The sequence below is a fragment of the Aristolochia californica genome, unplaced genomic scaffold (genome assembly GCF_029961685.1).
Source record: "Aristolochia californica isolate CCGP_79_NKW_82.1479 unplaced genomic scaffold, dmAriCali1.0.hap1 SCAF_1, whole genome shotgun sequence".
In the NCBI taxonomy this organism is placed as follows: Eukaryota; Viridiplantae; Streptophyta; class Magnoliopsida; order Piperales; family Aristolochiaceae; genus Aristolochia; species Aristolochia californica.
In genome coordinates, this window is record NW_027181770.1 from 59566309 (window position 1) to 59588561 (window position 22253).

The following is a 22253-nucleotide window of genomic DNA, read 5'->3' on the forward strand; positions in this document are numbered from 1 at the left end:
ATTGCAAATACGAATCAATTATTCAGCTATTTTTGGAATAAACACTATTGATGGAGGTGTTTGTTTTTTTTCTTTTAGGTCAATTAAGGTCCATATTAAATCCGACCAGCTTCAATTACCATAATAATCCCCGAAATGACCGAAATGATCGAGTATCATGGAGTCATGGACCCGGCACGCTTTGACACTAAGCCGGAATCGGCGAACGAAAAGCAAGGCCGATTGTCTCATTCCACGACAATTCTTCTCGAAGGTCAAATTTGCCTTCGATCATACTCTTTGTTTACCAAAACAACCGGCGCCGTCTGTGACCCCTCGCCCAAGGCACCACCAGTTTTTCTCCTGCCACGAACCGCCTGAAACCACTAAACTGCTTCCATCAGTCCTCACGCCCTGTGTCTTTAAATAACCCCTCCCATGAATGCTGCTTCTTCCATCGATATTCGATAGTTCTGTATAGCCCTTGCAAGTTCACTCTTCTTCGTTTCTGTGTGCATCATGGGTAACTTCCTCAATTTCCTGTTTGTTGCTTGCTGTTTTCTCAGTGACTTTCTCTTGTCTTCGTTTCTAATTTTTGTTGTTTCTTTCTTTTTTTCTCTCCTGCTTTTAGCATCTGGAAAGATCAAGATCGGAATCAACGGTATGTAATGCTGTCTTTATTTTTGTTTTTTCTTCTGGTTTTGTTCTCTTTGTTTTTTCGGTTAGTTGACATTTGGATGAAACTTAAGGTTTTGGAAGGATCGGAAGATTGGTGGCCAGAGTCGCCCTTCAAAGCAATGATGTTGAGCTTGTTGCTGTTAACGATCCTTTCATCAACACCGAGTACATGGTAGATTCTCTTCTTTGTATTTTATTTTTTCCTAGTTTTGAGATTATTTTACTTTCTTTCTTAGTCTGCTGGCAGTAATTCATGGTATAGCATCTGTTTTTGGTGAATAAAGTAGTGTAGTTGATTTGATCAGTAGCGATAGGCAATCGATCCATGGTAGTGTCTGGGTTGCATAACCAGTATACACTGGTTGGTTGGATCTGATGGTCTTGTTCGTTTTGTATCTTGTCCTGCTTTTATAGCCTTTCTGAATCTGTTTAAACTTGCAGCAATACATGTTCAAATATGACAGTGTCCACGGCCAATGGAAGCACCATGAACTCACGGTGAAGGACTCTAAAACTCTTCTTTTTGGCGAGAAGGCTGTCACAGTCTTTGGTATCAGGTAGCTTATCTTGTAGGTTTTGCTTGCTTTTATGAACGTATCAGTGCGACGATGGAAGTCTAAGCGTATTATTGTTTCTTTGTTTGTAGAAACCCTGAGGAGATCCCATGGGGTGAGACTGGTGCTGACTTTGTTGTTGAATCCACTGGTGTTTTTACCGACAAAGACAAGGCAGCTGCTCATCTCAAGGTACAGCGATTTATTTATTTATTGGTTTTTACTTTCATTATTTGGTCGTATGTTCATGGTAACAACAGATGTGAAAGTTGATTTTCTTACATTGATCAAACGGATATGTGCAGGGAGGTGCCAAGAAAGTCGTCATTTCAGCTCCAAGCAAAGATGCCCCCATGTTTGTTATAGGTGTCAACGAAGATCAGTACAAACCAGACATCGACATTGTCTCAAATGCCAGCTGCAGTACCAATTGTCTTGCTGTCCTGGCTAAGGTCTTTGCAACTAATCTATTTTTAAGCATACCATCAGTTCCCTGAACGTGCGTTCATTAGTTTGTCATATTAGTTCTCTTAGGTTTTTCTGATTGGGGAATATGACAGGTGATCCATGACAAATTTGGCGTGATTGAGGGATTGATGACAGCAGTTCACTCCATTACTGGTTGGTATCCCCTTTTTATTATTCTTTAATTTTTCATAGTTGCTTCGCTTTGTATATGTTCTTAATTCTTCATCGCTAATTACTACTTTTCTGTAATTCAGCCAGCCAGAAAACCGTTGATGGTCCCTCATCAAAGGACTGGAGAGGTGGAAGAGCTGCTAGCTTCAACATTATTCCCAGCACCACCGGAGCTGCCAGGGTATTAATTGCCGATTATAAAATTAATCTCGCCACCATCTGGACATATATTTCCTGTCCACCGACATCATCATCTGACGAAGGGTGTTTGATTGGTTATATTTTCTTCCCTCTCTTGCAGGCTGTTGGAAAAGTGCTTCCTGCTTTGAACGGAAAACTCACTGGAATGTCATTCCGTGTGCCTACGGTTGATGTCTCGGTCGTAGACCTTACTGTGAGGATTGAGAAGAGTGCCACTTACGATGAAGTCAAAGCTGCGATCAAGTAAATTCTTGCATTGGCCTTTGGATAAGATGAAACATGGTGACATATCTGTCGTATTCTGATCAATTTATTTTGGGGAGCGTGCAGGGAAGCATCTGAGCATAAACTGAAGGGAATCTTGGGTTACACCGAGGAAGATTTGGTCTCCACTGACTTCATTGGTGACAGTAGGTAAAGATATCTGCATAATAATCTCACATTTTATTTCACTTGTAAGCATTAGTGTGGACTATCGGTTTAATGGGTTTAGAGATTGATTTTCATATGTTTAATAATCCTCGGAACTAATTGCGATTGCTGTGTGCAGGTCGAGCATATTCGATGCTAAGGCTGGCATTGCTCTTAACAAGAACTTCGTCAAGCTCGTAGCTTGGTACGACAACGAGTGGGGCTACAGGTAAGTTTATAAAAATGCCTGAATCTTGTAGGATAGATATCCTTTGTTATTGTAACCGCTAAAGACATTACATACTATCGATTTTGTTGCAGCTCCCGCGTGATCGATTTGATCCGCCACATGGCATCCACCAAGTAGAGAGTTTCATCCTTGGATGCTTTCCCCTGCTTTAATTATTAGCAGAATAAATTGTTCTTGATACAAGTAGTTCTTGATTCTAAGTAGTTCATTTGCTTCGTTTTGAATATCATCAGCCTGTTGAAAACAAATTAAATAGCACCATTATCTCTCAAGTATAAAGCCTGAAAAAAAATATTCCATATAACATGTTTCTGGAGAGAGAAAAGAAAAGAAAAGAAAAACAATTAAAGAGAAACCTGGCCACGAGCTGCTCCAGCAGGAGGTAGCAAAGCAATTCTTGAAAGAGGCATGGCAGACATAATCGGATAAAAAAGAAAGATAAGATTCAGAGGTGTTGAATTTGAGCATGCAGACGCGGTAATGCAGTTCCAAAGTTACAAGAATTGTTTTCTTCATACCTTCTCTCCAGCTGCAAGGAGAAACCCTGCTTTGATTGTAGGCATACCCAACACATTGTGTTGCAACAGGACTTTTCAAGCTTTGCATGGTGTCATATATAGCCAAGCTTGGAGTAAGCTGTACATAGCACAGAGCTGTAAGGCTAAGAATATAGTAGACCCACCATCTTTTATTTTGTTTTTGAAATTGGGATAGATCGACCATATCATTTAGGGCCATTAAACTCATTCTAGGAAAAAGAAAAAATGCAGGACTATCTAAACCAACTCAAGATGAAAAACATTGAAGAAAAAAGAAAAACATAGAGCACAAATCAGAATCTAAAAAATAACTCACATCTCCACCAGGACCATTGATGTACAAGTAAAGCTTTTTGGAAGATTCTATGCTGTCGAGGTCAAGCATTGTTGCCAGCACTTGATTTCTAAACTCTTCGTCTACGTTTTGCCCAATAAAAATAACCCAAGATTCTGCTTCTGCCATATTCTGTGCATCTGAAGATTTTTTGAAGTGGTTGATCTGCCAAATATAAATGTATGACAGAGACTTCTTTACCTGATGAAGACGAGTAAGGCACAAATATGAACAAAACACTGGAGTATCTCTGTGCACCAACCAAGCATCATAGAGCAGACCCTGGCCCCATATTAGTATAAACTTGCTTAAATGAGGAAGGTGATAATATCCCTTGACGTGAAGATCTCCACATGTTAACAAGACTGAAAGGATAACAAGGAATTTGAGAAGGCAACTAATACTCAACTTTTTTTCCCAGGGAAACATGACTTGAGGTGAGCTTGTGCAATGACTTTTTTATACCTGATGTTAAGAACTAAAACTCGAGAAGTGCAAACCCTCAAGATGAAATGATACATTGTACTTTCTATAGGACAGTATTTTCTTAGCAAATGATGGTCAAATTGTAAAGAAAAGAGAAGACATCAGAAATATTTTGTCTCTCTCAGAAAGGCAGCTGTTCAATTGTAAGAATTAGTTTTGTTTGCTGGAACCGGAAGCTTATAATACCTCGAATGGAGAAGCTGGTGGACTCTGTCATGAAATTCAGAGGAGAGATTTGGTTTTCCAGTTCCAAAGGGGCCTGAAATATTATTTAAAAAAAAAAACCGGAATCGCAGCATGAACATATGCACCCAACACCCAAAAGATTAATTAAAAGAAATTAAAACCGAATAGGATAATACCCGTCGATTGAGGTCTCAATCCTGAAAAAACCCTGCTCTTACAACTGCAATAAGAACTAAAAAGGGAATAAAATTTGTCGAAATTCTTATAAAGGTCTGTACAGCAAAGGATGTAAAAAACCGTATAACCGGCCAACATAACTTGCAAGAAGGCTGAGCCTCTCCCTTTCGACCATGGAGACTGGAAGTCGTCGTTACGTGAAGTGCGACCGTCATTTTGAACGGGCAAGAGGGGCTGCAGAAGAATGGAAGTTCAGGGAGGAAGCAGCAGCAGCGCGTTGCCTACTACCAGTCACTCCGCCGAGGCGTTCGATCAGGCGAACAGGGAGAGAATGGACCAAGACGTGCCGTGGACCAAGACGTGCCGTGGACCGTGACATGTATCGTAGAAGGACCAGGCTAACAAGTTGAAAACCAAAGAGCCCAAATAAAAAGTCTTTGAGTCCAAGCCCAGTTTTTCATTCTTTGTCAATGTCTACAGATAGACTCTCTTCCTCTTTGATTAGAGTCTCTGTGATATAGAAGATCTTTCATGGTTTTGCAAGAAGAGTTTGGGAGTCAGTCTCGGCCAAACGTCTCTTGGGCTAACCTGTTTAGCTTTTTCGAAGATTAAAAAACCGAAAACTCGTTTGCAGGTGGCTCTACATCTTCGCCTCCAAAATCCAAATCCCTCGTTCGCTCTCCGCCGCCGGATCATTCAAGTCTTTTTGGCCTGCCTGGGTTCACCATCGCCAAGAACCTCAACATGTCTACGTCGCTTTGAACGATCAATTTCTCCCACATTTCCATGAAAAGATCCTTGCGCCTCGTCTTCGTCCTGGACTCCTGCAAATAGTTAGTCTCCCAAGAGATACGCTTTGAGAGTCTTTCTTTAGCTCTCAGGCATGTTCTTCCGGCGGTTTTTGTTTCCAGGGAATGAAGGAAGATTTTGCACTTTTCCTGCCGTTTCTAGTTGGAGATCGAAAAATAAAAATTATAGGTAGATTTAATACCAACAAGAATATATCGGTTTACTTGAGTTAATAGGGAGGTAGCTGATGATTAGTGGCATGATCAGCTTCTTCTACACCTAGACAGAAACTGTTTATAATTATGATAGCTTTCTCTCTCTGTCCTTAGTTCACCGTGTTCTCCATCATCTTCTCCCCCCAAAAAGAGATCAGGCACAGATTCCTCAACAGATAGGATTAAGTTTTGGCTTAAAGCCTCAACTAATAGAATCCACAGGGCCTGATTAAAATAGCTCATCTAATTATGATCTTAACAAATAAAGTCGTATATTTTTAGGTTTCAAGTCTTATGAGTTTTTACACGGTGAGGTTTTGTTCTCAGAGATTCCTTGGAAAACAGGTTCCCCGCCTCTGTCGACCTTTCCCTCCTCAAAACTGGAATTTTCTGCTCTCTTCTCTCTTTTATTCCTCACCTTCAATTCACCGTATTTCGGCACCATCCTCTCCCCCAACACTCGGCAAGTTTCAAAGTTAACCACAAGGCGTTCTGTGATTCTGTCCTTAATTTTCACACGTAGAGAAGCACAATTCTGTGCCCTTAATTCTCTGCATGTGTAGAGAGAGTTGTTGTAGGCGTTCAATCTAAAGTGCCTGTAATTTTTTAACTTTCTGTACATAACAAGGATTACTTTCATTTGAGAGAGAAGGGAGCACGTACGGTGCCTGCACTTTTAGTAAAGCTCTGTTTGTAACAAGAGAGGAGGACCAAGCGTCCGGTCACCGGTGAGGTGAAGTTTGCATGGGTCGTCTGGGAAGGAGGAGCTCATAGAGAATAATCACATGAGCAGGAAAAGAGGAAAAAGAAATAAAGTTTTGTGCTGCTGATGCCCACAAAAAGTGCACTTTTGTTCGTTACTTCATAAGTCGATTCCAATTTACATCTCAATGGAAGTAGAGGATGCTGCAGCAGATAGAAAGAGAGAAAGAGAGATCCATTTTGTGTCTCAAGATCCATTTCATTTTTCTTGAAATCTTGGAGTTATGAGTCGACACCAAAACTCACTTGTGGCTGCAGAAAATGGATCTCCGGGGAGAGTGTGATAATTAGGCAGGTCAATGAGACCTGATGAGGGAGAAAAGAAGGTTGCTGGGAAAAGAGGAGAATGGGTTTCTCCCATGATCAAGAGCATTGATAGGTAGAAGTAAGGGAACTGGGTGACGCGTTGAAAGGGCACAAGAAAACAGAAAGTGAAGAAAACGAGAGAGGAGGGTATGTTATAGTCTGTTAGTTATTGGAACGTGGTGAAGTTCCGAACACTTTTGCTATAAATACCTTGAAAGGCTAAATAACTCTGTTCTTGAGAATTTTGCATAAATATTAGTAGATTAAAAGAAAATCATCCTGCAGATGGGTAAGAGAGAAGGTAGATCACCTTTTAATAATACAAAAAGTACGGATAAATAGCTTTTGTTTCGATCCAGTTTTGAAACGAAACAGTGAAATACCACTAACAACAAAACTACGAAGATCGCAAGGTTGGAGCCGCAATGAGACGAATTCCCATTCGTGAATGCCGCGAGGGATAGAGGAGGACCATGCATTTCAGTTTTTCAAAAGCTAGTTAAACCAAGCAGCAGAATAGGGAAGAATGCTTCGAGCTTGAATGCTAGACTAGGGGAGTTTGACAAGAAGAAGATTGTTTTCTTACAAAATTTCTTGTTTACTTTCACTACAGACACATCTATTATGTAATTGGGTTATGAACCCAGGATGACATTTTTTTTCTTCAGGCATATACACTCTGCGAAGCAGTGATTCTCTTTTCCTTCTATATAGCATGGAAGAAGAAACAAAAGGTGTACCCACTTCTACAGGAGCTAAAACCATGAGAAGACTAGCTTATCCGTTTGCTCCATCAAAACTACCTTAGGCGGTGGCACGCCTCTTTTGCCTCCAGTTCTCTCCCCACAACTTGGCCTCTGCAACTGCCCTTTCTCGGTCCAAATCCCGGTTTAAGATCCTTGCAGTCTCCTTTGGAGAGTCATCTCTCTCGGACCCGCTTAAATCCCACTTCAGTCCAGACCCGCCTCCATTGTCACTTTTGGCTATTCTCATGCCTCGATCCTCCTGTCTCTCCCCCCTTCTTCTTCCATCCTTCTCTCTGATGCTATGAGCTGAGGCTGAGTTGGGATCATATGAGTGAGATGCCAGATAAGAGAGAGCAGTCACCACATCTCCAATCAGAGGACGAGTAGCTGCTTGTTCTTGGATGCACATGGATGCCACAGCAAGAGCCTGGTAAAGCCCCCGCATCGGATACCGGCCTTGAAGCTTTGGGTCAGCCAGCTTTGGAAACTTCCTTCTGTCATTAAACATGGGGCGAGCCTGAAAGAGGAAAAAAGAAAGAACTTCTAAAAATGCAACAGTGAAATAAGCTCTTCATTATTGAAAGAGTGGACCATATAGAACATTCCGGTGTCTCCCTTCTCTTTCGTAAGTATCATTCTTGATTCTTTGAGCTCTCTTTGAGCTCTTGTACATTCGACCCTTCTGTAAGTAAATCCACAGACTTGAAAAAATAATAATAGTTTGATTTGGAACTTGGAAAAAAATAAGATTCTTAATCTTGGTTTCCTGCCCTTTGACTTGATTTTACATTTATTGGATAGATGAAGAGTTCAAGAGAATAGAAGGAAACAATGCATCTGAAAGAAGCAAATAATTGCAGATTTCAAGACTTTAGATTAAAATTCTGGCAGCTGTATCATATGGTAAATTCCGTACCCACGAAACAAGGTTCTGTTCTCCATTAGATCGGGTGCTGTCAATGGCCTTACGCCCCGTTATCAGCTCCAAGAAGACAACACCAAAACTGTACACATCAGACTTCACCGTAAGTTGACCTGTCATGGCATACTCAGGAGCACAGTAACCATAAGTGCCCATTACTCTGGTCGATACATGAGACTTATCCCCAGTGGGACCCAGCTTTGCAAGTCCAAAATCGGATAGCTTTGGGTGAAATCCTTCATCCAGTAATATATTTGATGACTTGAAATCTCTGTAGATAACAGGAGGATTTGCTTTGTCATGCAAATATTCCAACCCTTTTGCTGCACCTGCTGCAATCTTCATCCTCGTGTTCCAATCTAAGGGCTCCTTATCAGGTGGAAGGTCTGGAAGAAATGATTTTTTTAATTATATAGATGCACTCTCATCCCATTAACCTCAAAATAAACTTACAGGAAGCATGAGGACTCATACAATAAAATTTGCTATTTTTGAAATGGCTCATAAATACAAACAAGCCCACAGAATGACGCAATGAATGCAAGTGCTTAAAGAGAATGTATAAAGATGGTCATAAAGCAAAAGCTACACGTACCATAAAGAATCAATGACCTGTAATATCAGGTAAACCTACCCAAAAAAACAGGTACAGAGAGAGAGAGATGGGGAGATGCAGAAAATGGGGTTTACCTCATCTTGCACTTCAAATCTCTTTGAGTGAAAGAACAGTTCCAAAAAGAAATCATAGAAGATATTAATGAGCAAAAGAAATCACAGAAAATGACAGATTTTTATTGATCCCACACATAACCACCTAAATTGTTTCCAAAATTGTTTCAACAAAATAAATTACACTCCATACTCACCATGCAAGTGATCTTCCAATGACCCCAAGGGCAAAAACTCATATACTAGAAGTCGCTGATCCCCGTCCGCACAGTAACCAATCAAACTGACAAGGTTAGGATGATGCAAGAGGCTCAGCATCAGAACCTCCACTAAAAATTCCCGGTTCCCTTGAAGCCCATTTCTATCTAATTGTTTCACAGCCACTACCTGTTAGTAAATCACATGCTCTTGTTAGAACATGAAAAAAGCAAAAAACTAGCAAACCATACATTTCCAACTGTTCAGAAATATTTGAAAACCATCACTTCTTTTTCCTTTTTTTCCATTTATCCAATTGCTGAACTTGTGGTTATGCTTACGTCTCTGGATATAACAAGGGTCAGGTCAGATAAAAAGAACAGTCTGAGACCTTTCAATTTTATATAAAGGTAATATCTAGGCTAGATTCCTATATGATGATTCGTAAATTCTTTGAGAGAATCTTGGAAATGATCAATACCTGACCAGTGCTCTCCAGGCGCCCTTTATAAACACGTCCAAATCCCCCCTCCCCTAAAAGACACTCAGGTATGAAATTTTTAGTTGCAGCAGCAAGCTCTCGAAAAGTGAATGTTTGTGCAGTAATATTAACATCAGGCCCACCCCTTGGACTCGTAGATTCATTTTTTGACCCTGTCAGGCTTCTTGTTTTGAGTCTATCAGCTCCTGACATTGATCCAAAACAAATCAATATCCATGAATAGAAGAGAAACGAATCACATCCAACTGTATGTCCATGACGTTGGAAGTAAACTCCTTGATGAATCACTCAAGTGAAACCAATGTTAACCCATCGTCAAAATTAAAGAAACTAAAAGTCCAAAACTCAAAATTAATGCGACCAAAACCATCACAGTGGCTGACCCACTTATACAGTGTTAATAAAGTCATAAACAAATTAATTTTCAATTCTCAAAGTTAGATCAAATCATAATAGAAATAAGCTCACAGATTCAGGACAAGCCAATAGGAGGTTATAATAAATTGAAGAATTATTCCAAATACAAACACCCTTGGATGATTGACCAGACAATTGAATACACATAAGAAAGGAAATACCAAATAAATATATATAAACAGAAACGCAAGTAACTGCAAAATTGTTTGAGAAGACGATCTAGTTGAGGTTTAGCTTTTGAAATGTAAAGAACCAGTTACTGAAGTTATATTTGTCAATGCAATATAAGCACCAAATAGTCAACAGTTGATCATCGAGCTCCATCTATTATTAGATCAAATGGAGCAAAAACAGTTATCAAAATATCTACACAACAGACTTGTACAAAACCAATAAAAGTGCGAGTAACTAAAATGAATTGAATAGAAATTCACATCTGCCCCCAAGAAGTAAAATTCCAAATAACCAAAACGAATGAAACCAAACCAAACTTCGAAATCTCAAGAATCCCAAACCATTCAGACACATAGAATCAAAGACCCTGATCGGATCAACACGTCTAAGCTAAAAAATGGACCTGAAGCCAATCTTGAAATATTACTCTCCACCATCGGTTGTCCTTCCTTACGGTCATCGCTCTTATTTCCGGGATTGAGCCCCTCCTCCTCTTTCGAATCGAAACATGGAAAACAACCCATTTCTCAACGAATCACAATCCCACCAAAAACACCCAGAGCTCAAAATTCCTCCCCCACTCCCATTTCACACCCCGCGTTCCCCCTTACTCAATAAATATCCTCCGCCCTAAAGACGAAAATTTTGTGGGTTTTCCTTTATTCTGAATCTGGGTAAAGAAGACAACCGAAGCAAAGACACAAAAGCTATCGAAAGACGATGGAAGAAGAATCGAATCGCAGAGAGGAAAAAGCAAGTTATTTCCTCGTTGATATGAATTTAGCAGGAGTAAGCCGGCTCTGCTCCGGCTGCATGTACATGTATAATACGATTCGGTTTCCACCAAAATTAATAGGAAGTAAATTCCTTGTCTTCCGCCTACTTCGTTACCTTATCTGCTTAGTTCTTGGTAATTTTTGCGGGTAAAATCTATGATTTTCGTACTTTAACCCCGATTTGGCTCCTCTCTACGAATACTGATTTGATAATAAACAAGAGAAGATAATCTTTCCTAACCAAGATTTACCTTATCGGGTATCCGGATTCCGGATATCTTATCTCCGTCTCACCGGATCGGCCTTTGACCCGGTTAAGCCCACTCTCTTGTCGACCTTGCATGTCAACTAGTTAAACATATAATGAGTGTTATTAAATCCGGATCTGGTCGATAGATTGAACCGGGTTCATCCAATTTTTGTACTTCGGTTAACAAACTCGATCCGGTCAAACCGAGTTTTATAACATTGAGCCTAATGATGTAATCGGATCCATAGTCATGTGTTTCATGTTTCTTACAATCCCAGTGAAATCCGCACTTGTGTCGGATCGGACTCGAATCCGACTAAGGTCCGAGAAACGTCGGTAAATTCTTATACAAGGAGAGTATGAGAGTACAGAATACGTCTTTATGCTGAAAGGGCTTAGCAGGAGCTGACGTGTGTCCCGTTAAGGATGTATTTACTGTTGGACCGTACGGTGGGTGTGAGGTGGGTGGTGTTCAAATTAGCCTCAGGCAAGGGGGATGCCTTATTATTCAATTCAAACGTCTTAAACCCTTACTAATTATCAATTAATAAAATGTAAATACAGGAGATCCAACATCATTAACTCTCTTTATTGTTCCATTATGACACATACCGTATAATGTTTGATACATCTTTAATTTAGTAGGGTATTATAATTTTGATAATAAATGTTTGCGTAACATGTCACATTTAGTGACATGGGACACTCATCATGATCATGCTCGATACGACACAAAATATCTAGGCCAACATCTTTGTCAACATGGTCTCCGTCACGGCTCACCCCAAGTAATTGGACACTTGGCCATGCACTATGGATCACGAATTTATTGCCACGTGTAAAAAGTCTAGGACATTAATTGCGTGACTTAGAGTGGACGACTTAAAAGAGCTCAACATGAGATAAATGAGCTTAGTCTTATACGGTTTTATTTCTAATTTTAATTATCGATTTTATGGAAAATTTGAAAAAGAATCCATAATTACCCAAAACTTAAATGATTAGTTGATCATTGACATGCCAAATCAGCAAGGAATCAAGCTTGCCAAAATATGCATCTATGTAGAAACGGTTTGATGGAAGTCAAAACCGTTACAAATGTCACTTAGAAGGTGGGATTAGCGACTAACTGTCCCTCTATCTCTCGTTTAATTTAATTTAATGGTTAGCTAAAGCAATAAGCTACTTAAGTATATTAAATTATTGATTTCTTTAAGCATGTAAAACCAGTAGAAGATCTTTGTGGAAGTTCGGGAAAGATACCACGTGGCAAGCTAGGAAATCTATGGTAAAGATTTGGCCACCTAAGAAGAAGCTTAAAAGATAACGTGCCGCCGACATATCTAAAAAGCGACGCACATGCACCGTTGTAGATGCAAACTTCTAGATCCGATCTGATTTGTTAAAATACAGATAATTGGGGGGTGTTTTGGTCATTGCAGAACAGTGAGGAGAATTTGATCATTTGACTTAAATTAGGGTCATTTTTATTAAAATTTTTATATAATTGAATTTGTTATTACAGCCCGCCAACTTAAGACTGTAAACTTAAGGGAGGTATTTGTAATTTTATTTAGTTAAAGGATTATCGACAAATTAAAATAATTTTATTTCCTAATACTTGAACAGTGCTTGCGCGTCATGAGGCGTTAAACATGGAAAAGTTTTAAAATAGACAGAAACATTTAGGTCAAATCTCCACCGTCGGATCGTCCAAAGGAAGGTCTGCAGAACTAATAAAGAGGCGAAGGCGGTAAGGCAGGCCCACACGGGAAGCTGGATCTCGAGTCAACAAGGAAAGCGAAACGATCGTCGTGCGCATGTAAGAAAGTGGGCTAAAGCCTCAAAGTCCATGATTGCCCTAATTTGTCAAACGTGGAGGGTGTGTTGTTTTAATTAACCTAATTAATTTGATCTTGAAAGTGAAAACTCGAAATAATTGTTTTAATTGTGAACAAGAAGGTTGGGTATTTACAAATAGGAGAGGGGTAGCAATGCCCCACCTTTCCTAAACCCTAAATCTTAAGGGTGGTAAAAAAGAAGGAATTAGTCCATCAGTTATGGTGGTAGTTTTACCTTATTACGGGCCTTATAATTTGATTTATTTCAGTATAATTAAACCTAGAAGAAAATATTTTTTTGTTCATAAATTCTGGTAACATTGTTTACCCCTCTTAAAAATAAAATTTAATAATCAATTACTACTTAATTTTTTTTCTACCCATAAGATGAACTAATGATGCTTGATAATTTAAGTTAATTAATTATATATAGGGCTAATCCGATATATAAAACTCTGATCGAGAATTTGTTGAATAGATAAAAAAAATAGACTTACATATATATTTTTTTATATATAATTATCCATATAAAGTCTTGTTCTTGATAGCATAAAATAGTTAGAAAGTTGAAGATTTCTACTACTGCTTTAACCTATCTTGTAATTTGACCTTTGCTGTTTCAAATATTGATTTATCTTTGTAGATAACTCCGATTATAAAAAATATTTTTTCCTTATAAAGTAGACTCGAATGTCTTTCATTCAATATAAAATATACAATATGAAAAGCTCATTATAGAGTTGATAATACAAAGAAAACAACAAGTATAGAGACTGAAAAAAGAAAAAAAAATGCAATTTGGCCCGAGATCAGAAAATAATCACATTATCCTTATGGGTTAAAGAAAGCCATTTTTGAAACATACACTTGAATAATTAAAAAAAAGGCATTTGGCCGAAATTAAGGATATTTTTAGTTAATTAATCTTTATGGGATAGATCTAAAATGCAATTTTAATAGGATCATGATCTAAGATTTCAAATATTAGTAATGAAAAATATTGTTAAAATTACAATTACACAGTTTGAAGTTTTTCCCATCTCAAAAAGCATATCATAAATCATAAATTAATACAACCAAAACAATTTTCATTAATAATCCAAACAAACAAAAAAAGATTTTTTTTCAGCATTTCTCCTTCCTCTTCCCTCCCTTCCTCTCCTCAAAATTCTGTAAGACGTCTGAATCTAGTCGCTTTCTTCCATTATATCCTTCTTCTATGATCTCCTTCTCACCATGGACGCCGGTGTACCGTCAAACAAATCTTCGATCGACGACTCCAGCTCCTCCGGCCCAAATTTTATGTACTTCTCCGCCTGCCTCCCGGAGTCCAGGTACTGCCGAAACCTCCCCAAGAAGGACCTGTACGCCGGCACGATCACCGCTGATATCGACACCCGGAGCTCCGACTGCAGCTGCTCGTCGCTCACGACCCAGGTGCTCTGCGTCTTGTGAATCTCCTCGAACAGGGTGTTGAAGCTCTTGAATCTCTCTTTGAGGACGGTCTTGTTCACGCTGCCTTTTCCCTGCATCAGGCCGTCGTCCTTGAGGCAGGCCAGCACTTTGCTCCATGTCTCCCACGTGTAGTTCTTGTGGCAATGCCGGAGCTGGGCCGCTCTTTTCCGGGTGTCGCCCAGGAGGGCGTGTATCTCCGCCGAGCCCTTGATCTTCTGCATGATGTACCGCCTGTTGTTCATCAGAAAGATGTAGCTTAACGACGGGTCTTTGTACAGTTTTGATTTGGCGTCCAGGTTGTTGTCGAGCAGGTCCATGACCTCGTTCAGTTGCACCACGAAGGGCGACCGAGGAGGTGCCCTCTGCCCGCCGCCGTCAGGCTCCGGCGGCTCGTCGTGGCGGTCGCTTCTTGCGTGCTCTTGGTAGACCTGCTCCATGGTGTCTTTGTACTCGCCGCAGGCGTACTTTAGGTAGTTCATAACGTAACGGGTGAGGGGGTGGACGGCGCCACCGGGAACCGGGATTTTCCCGGTGTCGGCTTTGATGGAGTTCTCCAGGTCGGAGAAGCTCCCAACGGCGGCCCGACCAAGACGCCTTCGTGCGGATGCTGTCTCCGATTTCAGCTCCGGCGAAGCGTCGCCCGGGAACAACTCGTCGAGAACGAGAATCAAATCGCGGAGCGCTTCGTACATGTCCAAAAATTTGAAGAGCTTCTCCACCGATCTCTTCGTCATGGCGACTGCCTCCGCGAAGTTGAGAAGCTGGATGACCACCCCACGGGTGAGGTTACTGAGGAGGCCGGGGTTGATGCCTGTCCACTGGGGGAAGACCGCTTCGCAGAGCTTCTTCTCCCCGGGGAAGTAAACGGCCACGCAGCGCTTGCAGGCTTTCGTCCATGACGTGATCACTCCCTCCAGAGATTCCCATGTCAATTTCTGCACGTCGTCCATGCTGATCTTCTCCAACCCAGTCCTTTTCAAGCTGTCCTCGAACGCATTGCGCCGCGCGATGCTGTAAACCTGGCAGCATTCCGTATCGTACCCCGCCGCGATCATGGCGGTGGCCGTCTTACTTAACCGGGACATGATCTGCGGCGGGTAAGTCGCGAACCCCTCGTCCCCCTTGTGAGCGGAATCCGGCTCCGACAGCACGTACCGGTCGTTCTCCTGGCTCAAGCAGAACGACGACTGCTTCTTTGGCTTCCCAGTCGCTGACGGCACCGCCGCTGCCGCATTGCCGTGATCAACCTCCCCACCCCCCGCCGAATCCTCCAAAAGCCACCTGAACTCCTCCTCCAAGAACGTCATTGCCCGCTGCAAGACGCTATTCCCTCGACTCAGCGGGACTGAGTACTTAGACTCGGTGGGAAACCCGGTCAGCGCGGTGGCCACGCGAGACAACTTGCCGACCGCGTCGAGCAACGGCGAGTTCCCACTATCCCGGCACCACCGTCCGGAATCCCTCCCCGTGTCATACTTGGCGACCTCCCCGTCGACGAGGGCGACCAGTTTATCATAATACTCCGGGACGTCGGGAGGAATATGGCAGTCCCTGGAGGCGGAGAGCGAGTCGACAAAGCTGTCGACTCCGCCGGAGATTCTACCCAATCGGGTCTCGAAATCGGATGCCGAGTCAAGGGCGTCGCCTTCTTTGGCTCTATCTGCGGCGGTGGCGGAGTCGAAATTGACGGAACTGGTCGCGTTTTCTTTGTTGGAGAAGCTGCCGCTGCCACCTTTCACAGAGAACTTCCTATCCATTTCCCTTTATTTTTTTCGCGCTTTTCGATCTCTTTCCCTTTGGGGTCTCGTTAGAGCTGAGAACTGAGAAGGAAAAGAGGAAGGGAGACAGAGCGAGGGAGGAGGAAGAAGGGAGAGAAGAGAGACGGGAAGGCCAGTAATGGAAGGATTGAAATGGTCGTTGGCGGAAGGGGATGCACGGAGAGAGAGGAGAGTTGGTTTTTTTTCCGGTTCTTTTTTAATTTTAATTTAAAATGAAATTAATTTTTGATTATTGTGATTTAACTAATAGAGTATGGAGATTAATAGGGTCTGACCCGAAATCGGCGGGAAGTAGTAGGAGTGGCCGACACGAAGTCGCATGTCAGTTATTCGCGTCCGGCCGGATATCTTCTCATCTTCACGTCCCGCGAGATTCTCTGGATCCCTGTCTTTTGTGGGACCCATCTGAGCGTGATATACCCTCTTTGAAACTTTTCCTGAAACAGCCCAAAATGAATGCCTCCAATGAGCCGAAGGCTCAGTACGAATATATGTGCCGGCCGAAATCATTGGGTCCTTACTTCAGACAATCGATATGGTCGGCCTTCGTTCCACTAAATATACCCACCGCCAAGAAACAAGACCCGTCGATGATGAAGCGTGGGCCCGATGGTCGAGATCAACGACAGATATCGCATCTCGAACCTCGAACTTCTTAAACAGCTAATCATTCTTCCATTAAAGCGGCATGACGGAGCGAAAGAACCAAGTCCGGCCATCCATTTTGTAGTTCGTACAGGCGTCTTCTCCCCCTCTCCTCCTCGAAACCTTACGCAGATTCGACGCTTGTCAGATTCTGATCCCAGCTCAGGCAGCGTTTTAACCGCGTTAGCAATGAGATATCATCGCTCCCGGCGGAGACTCTTCGCGGTGCGCAGATTCCTCTTTCTTTTTGTATTCTTTTCTGGTTTCTCTTTAGTGCTGCCTACATTAAGATCGATTGGTCTCTTGGACGCGGTCGAACTTCCGGCCGCCGGGGCGGCGGAGCCGGTGGTTCCAGACGCGGATCCGACTGCTGGTTCGCCTCCGGTGCGGAGTTCTTGCGCGACGGTGGAGGAGATGGGGGAGCAGTTTGCAGCCGGATCTGCAAAGGAGAGTTTAAGAGTGCGGCGGATCATTGAACGCCATTTTGCCGTTAATGGTGAAGTCCATTATCTAATATCTGCTTTCTGTGTACTTCATGCTATACTGTCGTGAAATGAGTGGGCCTATTCTTCATTGGGCTCTGTAGGTCCAAATATTAAGAGATGCCATCATATGTGTATAATCTATTACCCCTAGTACCTTAGTGGTTCCGTTTGCCACGGAAACCTGTTTTCAGCAAATACTTGCCTATGCATTTTATTAATAGTCAATTCTTGTAAGGTGCAAATGACATCAATTCCTCTGAAAACCTTTATTTCCCTAAGTTATATGTGCACTCATCCTGGTTTTATGTCAAATATATCCCCCATTCGTTCCAGAAACTGCTATTGATGCACTGATGTCAAGTTATACATGTACATAATATTAAGTTACTTAAATATTGAAATTTTTGAGTATTTTTTTTTGGGTTTTTTTTTTTTTTTTTCTATGGTGTGAAAGACGACAGTCTTGCCTAATTCATAGACGAGAAGGACCAAAACTTCTGAGAGAGTTTTCTTGTGAATGTTTTTGCAAACTGCACGTATATTTTTATTCTGGACAGATTTCAAATCATGGTTTGATTAGGAGAACTGGTAAAAGACCTTATGTCTTGGAGGTAGGCATGAGAATTAGAAGTTCACATGTTTAATTCACATGCCAGGAGCTGCTAAAGTCCGAGAACTTCCTCCAGACCAGTTTTGCAGACAACGTTTTGTGTTAGGAAAAGCCTCAGAAGCAGGGTTTGGCAATGAAATGTACAAGATTTTAACTGCTGCAGCTTTGAGTGTTGTGTTAAATCGGTCTCTCATCATTGGACAAAACAGGCATATGGTTCTTTCTCTAGCTGTGTCCTTTCAATCATTTGAGTTTAGTTTGAGATGGTTAGGCAAAATATCAATTTCCTATCAATTGATTTGCTCTCATGATACCTATGTTAAAGTCATTCATTTTTGTATAAGGCTACATTTGTCAACTTTGAGCTCTATAACCTGTATTGGTTCCTGGATGAGACGACCATGATATAGTAAAAATATACTCATGCCCACCTTATGTCTTGGAGGTAGGAATGAGAGACAACCATTTGAGTTTATTTTGAGCTTTTGTTTTCAGTTTTTAACTATAAATGTATATCTCATACTTGCAGGGGTAAATATCCTTTTGGGGATTACATTTCTTACACAAACCAATCATTTACCTTGAAGGAAGTGAAGCATCTTTGGAGACAGAATGATTGTGTTGGTAAGCATGGAAAACATCTATTTATCAGAACTGATGATTTTGAAAAACCGGTTCAAACCAACATCCTGTGTAGCGATTGGAGGAGGTGGAAGCAACCAATACTTTGGTAAATAGCAAGATAATTACTTAAAGAATGTTCAAATTACATATTTCTTATTTTTGAGACTTTTTTTTCCTTGTGAGTACTGCAGTTTCCAAGGCACGACAGATGCAGTTGGAGTTCAGTTTTTGTTAAAAAACACTAATCCAGGGATGAGGAAAGCAGCATCAACTTTATTTGGACATCCAAGAGTTCTTAATTCCCGACCTAATGTCTTTGGAGAACTCATGCGCTTTGTTATTTCCCCTTCGCAAGCTGTCCAAGATGCTGTAGACAGGGTGCTCAATGGTGGTCCAGCTCCCGATGTGTCGTTGCATATGCGCATGATGATGAACAGGTTTTGTAAATTTTTCTTTCTTCAAGGATCTTCTTTAAGTGTGTGTGTGTGTGTGTGTGTATGGTGTGCACACGCGAGTATATATATAATTATATGCAATCTGTGTCTAATTTTGGGTGCTTGAAGGACTTGAATTAGTTGGATATGAGGTCATGCAGACATTCTGGGATCAAGCTTTGAAATCCTGTCTTATATGTAGATACTTTCTGTTTTGATGTTTATAAAAATTGTAATAAAGTCACAAACACAAAAAATTGAAGCTTGCCTAGGCTAATATTTGGCAGATAAAAGTGATGTTGGCAGAAATGGCAAGCAAAGGCACTTAAAAAGGAAAATCTAGCAAAGACTCATGCAAATGATGGATTTGATTTGACGAAAAGGATTCAAGTATGCAACCTTGAATAGTTTTTTTTTTTAAAAGGCACAGCCTTAAAGAGTTGAGACGAGGCTCTGATCCCATTAGAATTGAATATGGAAACAGCTCAGAAAGCGATTTAACAGTAGTTGTCACCTGTGCCTGTTGCTCTGATATTCTGTGAAAGCCTATCATGTCTCAGATGTCCTCGATAGTGGTGGTCTATAAGTTCCCATCAATCTCTCATTTTTACTTTGGTCAAGTCCCATTTTTTTATTCTTCATTATTATTTTACATTTGGTTTATTGTTCCAGGTAACAGTATTTGGGTTTTTATTTTCAGGCCAGTCAGGGCAGTGCAAGCAGCAGTCAATTGTATCAAGAAGGCTCTGAACACTTACCAGCCGAGCTCTGACAAGCCTCGAATTGTTTTGGTATCAGATACACCTTCAATTGTTAAAGATATTAAGCCAATGCTGACAGAAATTGCAGAGGTATACAGTTTCTGTGGTAGGACGATCTTTTTTTGGTCATTTTTATTTTGAAAAAATGCGTAACAGTTGCTCATAATGAGATTAATTTGTATAACGTTTCATATAAATACGAGTACATGCAACTGCTTTCTGAAGAATGAACTCTGCTGGTGCGTCTCCACGTCAGTCACTGTTACATAATGAGTTTGACTCTGATTCATTATATTCCCAAACTATATACTTTGTTTCTCTTACTTGTACTGTATATCCTATAATCTTATAGTCAGTATCAGCTCAAAGCCAGAGTGTTAACTGTCAATATGCAACTCTTTTACAAAAGATCTGCTGCCGAGGCGTCCCTCTTGCTTCGGAGGCAATAGCCTTCTTCTCCCCAGTTGTATTACTCTTTTTTCGATTAATGAAAAAAGCCAACATAACTTGAAGAATTGCCTTTGCCTTTGTTTCTGTAATTAGATTTGTATAGTTCCTTTTTTATGACTTATATTTGTTTTGTACCTAGGTCCTTCATTTTGATTACAAGTTATTCAGAGGGAATATTTCTGAAGACAGCATGAATGGTGCAAAACACTACTTAAATTTTAAGACAAAAGATTGGGGCCCATCACCAAGGTGGGTCTTGTTCGTGGATTTTTTTCTTGCTTCCCGTGCAAAACATGCAGTCGTCTCTGGGTCACACAGACGTGTTGGGACTACTTATGCCCAGTTAATTGCAGCATTGGCAGCAGCAAATCAACTAGGTAAATTCTGTGTTTTTTTCTCCTGTGTTTATAAAGCAAGCGATCAATTTATCAAGAAGATTTCATTGCAGGTGAAGATTCAGCAATAAGTTTGAATTTTTCATTCTTCAGCAGTTTCCACAGCAATTTGTTAGTGAATGGTTTGAGAAATCAGGTAGGGTGGGGCCATGTCTGGAACAGGTATGGAGGGCCCTTGAGCTGCCCTCAGCAATCGAACCAATGTGCTTATACACCATTGCTTCCTTCTGCATGGTGGGATGATGAATGGCAATCTCCTATTGCCCGTGATGTTCGTAGGTTGCGGCAGTACGGGGTTCACTTAACAAATTCTGGTGAAATCGATGAGACCCACCTTAAGTCTTTCTGTATGTCTCGAAAGGATATTATAAGAACCACTCCCGTATAAAAAACCCTCCTTGAACCTGCCTTGTCATATAGGGTTGGAATTCTGACCCTGTATTCTGCACGTCTTACCTTACAATTTTTATTCAAACTTTTATCTTAAAAAAAGTTTTGTTGATAATAATAAAAAAAATTAAAAGTACTTTTTTTAGAAAAAAAAACTTACAAAATCTCCTACTTTTTCATAATTATCTCATTTTTCTTTATTTTTTTTGTCGCATATAGTTTTGGCTTATCCTTAATATCCCTCCTCAAATTGAGCCGAGGAGAATTGAGATGAAGTTTTTTCACAAAGAAACATGTGTCACCGAGTCAAGAGTGGTTTTGTAAGAATATCGGTTTGGCAAGCTAATATTCATAAGGCATATAGAAATTCTGTAAAACATAATAATCAACTTTCTCTCTAATGAAGTGGCAGGCAAGATTAATATGCTAATTGTGGTCATTGATGAGAGGGTTAAATGTCAAGGCTACGACACTATGATCATCACAATAGAGAAGAGAATATCTAATACTACAAACAACAAAGTAAAGTTGTTTGATCCAAATCATTTAGAAGTAGAGAAAACTATAACCATGTATGTTACTTCAATACTAGAATGAGTAACAACTTTGTTGCTTTTTATGAAATAAGACTATGTCCAAGATGAATACAAAAACCACTAATAGAATAGCGGGTGTTGGTCTCTTACTCAGTTCGAATCAAAATACCCAATAAGTTAATCTAAAAAAATTGACTTTGAATTGCATTTATATAATGTAATAATGAAACAAGTGGTACCCTTCATGTAGCATAAGACCCTTTTAATACCACAAAAATTTGAGTACTTGGATTATACATGAATAGACTCACTTGATTGATAACAAATGCAACATCTAGAGGGGTGATAGGTAAGCACTACCTCGTCAACAAAGAAAAAGGGAATGGTGATAAAACTCAAACAAATCCATATTACTCTATAACTTCATGAAATTTGTGAAACCAAGAGCGGAAGCCTGTTTAAGTTTTTTAGTAGACCTTTTAAGTTGACACTATTATTGATTATGTTCGATCTCTTCAAATTCCAATTGTTGTTTCGTAAAAACTCTTTCATTCAATTTTTCATGCACAAATATATTGTTAACATCTAGTTGATCCAAAGGTCATTGAAAAAGTCAAAACCAAGACAAGAACGATGTGTACAACGGGACTAAAAGTTTCTGTATATTTAAAGTCATATTATTATATAAA

General features: G+C 40.5%; 5 protein-coding genes across 5 annotated transcripts; 2 read left to right on the forward strand and 3 right to left on the reverse strand.

Annotated features, from left to right (window-relative positions):
- Positions 1 to 365: 365 nt before the first annotated feature.
- On the forward strand, positions 366 to 2871 carry LOC137964223 (glyceraldehyde-3-phosphate dehydrogenase 2, cytosolic-like). Its single transcript, XM_068811337.1, has 12 exons — positions 366 to 502; positions 611 to 640; positions 729 to 829; positions 1099 to 1214; positions 1304 to 1403; positions 1517 to 1663; positions 1772 to 1832; positions 1934 to 2031; positions 2152 to 2294; positions 2382 to 2465; positions 2602 to 2691; positions 2784 to 2871. Exons 1-12 carry the CDS (start codon positions 499 to 501, stop codon positions 2827 to 2829), a joined length of 1020 nt encoding a protein of 339 aa, XP_068667438.1. The 5' UTR covers positions 366 to 498; the 3' UTR covers positions 2830 to 2871.
- A 16-nt stretch (positions 2872 to 2887) lies between these two features.
- On the reverse strand, positions 2888 to 4527 carry LOC137964239 (ATP-dependent Clp protease proteolytic subunit-related protein 2, chloroplastic-like). The gene is made up of 5 exons (XM_068811338.1): positions 4434 to 4527; positions 4258 to 4330; positions 3568 to 3786; positions 3231 to 3348; positions 2888 to 2946 (listed from the first exon to the last, which is right to left on the reverse strand). Exons 3-5 carry the CDS (start codon positions 3712 to 3714, stop codon positions 2942 to 2944), a joined length of 270 nt encoding a protein of 89 aa, XP_068667439.1. The 5' UTR covers positions 3715 to 3786; positions 4258 to 4330; positions 4434 to 4527; the 3' UTR covers positions 2888 to 2941.
- A 2538-nt stretch (positions 4528 to 7065) lies between these two features.
- On the reverse strand, positions 7066 to 10929 carry LOC137953540 (serine/threonine-protein kinase PBS1-like). The gene is made up of 5 exons (XM_068800968.1): positions 10538 to 10929; positions 9523 to 9728; positions 9041 to 9230; positions 8169 to 8560; positions 7066 to 7769 (listed from the first exon to the last, which is right to left on the reverse strand). The coding sequence occupies exons 1-5, from the start codon at positions 10656 to 10658 to the stop codon at positions 7311 to 7313; spliced, it is 1368 nt and encodes a 455-aa protein (XP_068657069.1). The 5' UTR covers positions 10659 to 10929; the 3' UTR covers positions 7066 to 7310.
- A 3289-nt stretch (positions 10930 to 14218) lies between these two features.
- On the reverse strand, positions 14219 to 16213 carry LOC137949644 (exocyst complex component EXO70C1-like). Its single transcript, XM_068795761.1, has one exon. It carries the CDS (start codon positions 16211 to 16213, stop codon positions 14219 to 14221), a length of 1995 nt encoding a protein of 664 aa, XP_068651862.1.
- Positions 16214 to 16843: 630 nt separating this feature from the next.
- On the forward strand, positions 16844 to 21090 carry LOC137949652 (uncharacterized). The gene is made up of 7 exons (XM_068795773.1): positions 16844 to 17375; positions 18021 to 18183; positions 18504 to 18704; positions 18790 to 19035; positions 19733 to 19883; positions 20383 to 20620; positions 20692 to 21090. The coding sequence occupies exons 1-7, from the start codon at positions 16844 to 16846 to the stop codon at positions 21024 to 21026; spliced, it is 1866 nt and encodes a 621-aa protein (XP_068651874.1). The 3' UTR covers positions 21027 to 21090.
- The last annotated feature ends 1163 nt before the right edge of the window (positions 21091 to 22253 follow it).